Source organism: Gossypium arboreum, chromosome 12 (assembly GCF_025698485.1).
Source record: "Gossypium arboreum isolate Shixiya-1 chromosome 12, ASM2569848v2, whole genome shotgun sequence".
NCBI lineage: Eukaryota > Viridiplantae > Streptophyta > Magnoliopsida > Malvales > Malvaceae > Gossypium > Gossypium arboreum.
Window position 1 is genome coordinate 100,837,146 of NC_069081.1, and position 3,146 is coordinate 100,840,291.

Here is a 3,146-nt window from a genome sequence, read left to right on the forward strand (position 1 = left end):
ACCATTCTTAACAAATCAGGAGATAGGCCATAATTTTGGTCATCTTCAAAATCCTCCGTGTCCTCTATACACAAGTCTTGTTCGAAAGGAATTTCTGAGTCCTTGGCAATATCGCTCATATCATTGATATCTGGGAACCTGTTATGGATGAAGAAAGAAATCCAAAGAACAATGAATCTAAGAATATTTTATTTGTATGGTATGACTATGAATGAATTGGAAAGAATAAAAGAATATTCACTCAAGATGATGCGCAAAAATGCATTTTTTATTGAAATAACGATATTTGGACATATGCCTATTTCATAAAAGGATTCTTATTGCCCCTAGGCTTAGAGCAATAAGCTTGTTTTGAACATTACTCTGAGTTAACCCTAAAAGTTACAGGGATCTCCTCCACGGTCCAATTGTTCAAAACACTTCCAGGGATGTAAGGGCGAATTCCAGCTAAATTTTCTTCAGTTTTCCCCTTGGATATGGCGTTAATGCTCAAACTGTTCAATATTTCTTCGGCGGGCTCTTTCCTTGTCGATCTTTCTTTAGAGTGAATAGTCCCTCCTGAGACGAATGTTTTGGATAGATGAGGGAAGGTTATCGGCTCCCACTTGACCTCATCACCACACAAACGCGCTCTCCTCATCTCTTGCCTTTTCTCCAGCTCTTTTTCTTCTTTTGCTTCGCATCTGGCTTAAATCCTAAGCCAAAGCAGTCTCGTTTTTCCTTCAATACTGGTACCTCGATCCTTCCTTGGAGGCATCTTCCCAGTCTTTTCCCTGGCAAAGCTCCTTTGCCAACAGTTAATCGTAGGCCCATCCTTGTAGTTTTGGATATTCTAGGTGCTGGGATCTTGTTTCCTTCGACGATGAATGTAGCATTGACAAATTCTAGTGATCGAAAAGAACATTCTATCGCCTCATCGTCTATACCCACGTACGGTGCGTCCACTGGTGAGAGATGCAATGATATCTTCCTCCGCGTTTATCGTTACCAACCTACCTCGATTACCAACTTCAACTTTTGGTGTAGAGGATGACACACTTCCCCTCGCCGAGTGAATCCACGGTCTCCCTAACAGGCAATTGTATGAGGGCTTGATGTCCATTACTAAAAAGTCCACCTCGTATGTATTTGGGCCAATCAAGAGAGGTATCTCGATTCTTCCCATTACTCTCCTTTTCGTACCATCGAATGCTCTCACGACGTTTTGACATGTCTTCATGTGAGAGTTATCCACTGGCAACCTATTTAATGTGGACAAGGGCATGACATTCAATGCCGATCCATTATCAATCAATACCCCCGGCAATGTGTATCCTTTGCAGCGAGTGGTAATGTGTAGGGCCTTTGTAGATCCCATGCCTCCCGATGGTATTTCATCATCATTAAAGAAAATAAAATTATCCGCGCTGATGTTATTGACTAGGCGATCGAGTTTGTTGACAGAGATGTCATCCGCAACATATGTTTCATTTAAAACCTTCATCAATGCCCTTCGATAAGTATTTGAACTCAAGAGCAAGGCTAGTACGGATATACGAGCTGGCTGTTTGTGCAATTGTTCCACAACGCTGTACTCGCTGTGTTTTAAGAATTTTAAGAATTTCTTAGCCTCTTTTTCAGTTACAGGCTCATTGACGGGTGATTCGGGTCTGGTCGTCTTTTCCTTTTCTTGTTCAATGACCACGGATTTTCCTTTAGCTGATTCTTCCTTGGTGTTCGGAGTATAACGCCTTCCGCTGCGTGTATAGAAACCTTCGTCTTGACCTTTCTCAAAAGCGACAATTGGATTCTCCCTTCCCGGGATCGTTACATTGCGTCGTAATTCCACGGAACCCTTTGCTATCCTTATAAGGAAAGCAATGGGCTTTTGAATTATGACCTTTAGGCGCAATTGGTACTCGACTTCACCGACACTTGGTCGGGATATAATTATGACCGGGTGATTGACCCCTCGGACATTGTTGGTTGGCCCTTGCTCTGACGTGCACACATCTTCTCCCTCGGGGCCCTCAGTATACTCAAAGAATTCAATCTCTTTATTTTCCATCAATATCTGTACCATTGCCCTGAATTCATTGCACTCCTGGATCTCATGACCCTCTTCGTTGTGATATTCACAGTAGTATTTTGCTCCTTTGGGCTTCTCCCCTAAACCCTGTGTAAGTAAACCTTCTTCTACCATTTTCTTCCAAACCCACTTCAATGGAGTCTTTACCTCTGATATATCTATCTTGGTTCTCCTCCCTTCATTTTCGACTATCGCGTTTACCCCTTCATCTGAATGACTGGGTAACGGATTTCCCGCCACATTAGGTCCTGTGGGATCATCGAACTTCACAATGCCCATCTTTATGAACCTTTCGACCAATTTCTTGAAGGCCGTGCAGTTTTCAATTGTGTGTCCCGAGATTCCTGCATGGTATTCGCATTGAGCATTTGCGTCATACCACTTAGGGAATGGAGGTTGCATGGGTTTTAGGTAAAATGGGGACACTACATGTGCGTCGAACAGGTTCTTGTAAAGCTCCTTATACGTCATTGGAATTGGCGTGAATTGAACTCTTTCTGTGTTAGGCCTTGGGTTGGAATCCTGCCTTGTAGGGCCCTGATGGCTAGTAGTCACTGCCCTTGGTTGGCTCACTGTGACTGGCTTGGAATAACTTTTATTGTATATGCTTGCATTGTTTACTTCACTTTCTTTCCTTCTAGGAACCGATCTTTTGGCACTTTCTCCCACCTCAATTTTCCCACATCTCACCGCATTTTCTATCATCTCCCCGGACATTACTATGTCTGAGAAGCTTTTGGTAGCACTTCCTAACATGTGGTTAATAAATGGGGCCTTTAGAGTGTTGATAAATAACATGGTCGTTTCCTTCTCCAAGAGGGTGGTGAACTTGCATCGCTATTTCCTCCACCGTTGTGCATACTGTTTGAAGGTTTCACTCGACTTCTTTTCCATGTTTTGTAGGGTAATTCAGTCAGGTGCTATGTCCGTCACGTGACCGTATTGTTTCATGAAAGCTTGAGCCAAGTCTTTCCACGAACCAATTTGGGCACGGCTGAGCTGGTTATACCACTTGGTCGCAGATCCGATCAGACCTGGAAACAGTGGATCAACAGCTGATCATTGTTAACATACCTGT

The 3,146-nt window shown here is 43.2% G+C and overlaps 1 protein-coding gene across 1 annotated transcript; it reads right to left on the reverse strand.

Annotated features, from left to right (window-relative positions):
- Nucleotides 1–913: 913 nt before the first annotated feature.
- Nucleotides 914–2,785, reverse strand: LOC128285482 (uncharacterized). The gene has a single exon (XM_053022962.1). It carries the CDS (start codon nucleotides 2,783–2,785, stop codon nucleotides 914–916), a length of 1,872 nt encoding a protein of 623 aa, XP_052878922.1.
- Nucleotides 2,786–3,146: the final 361 nt, after the last annotated feature.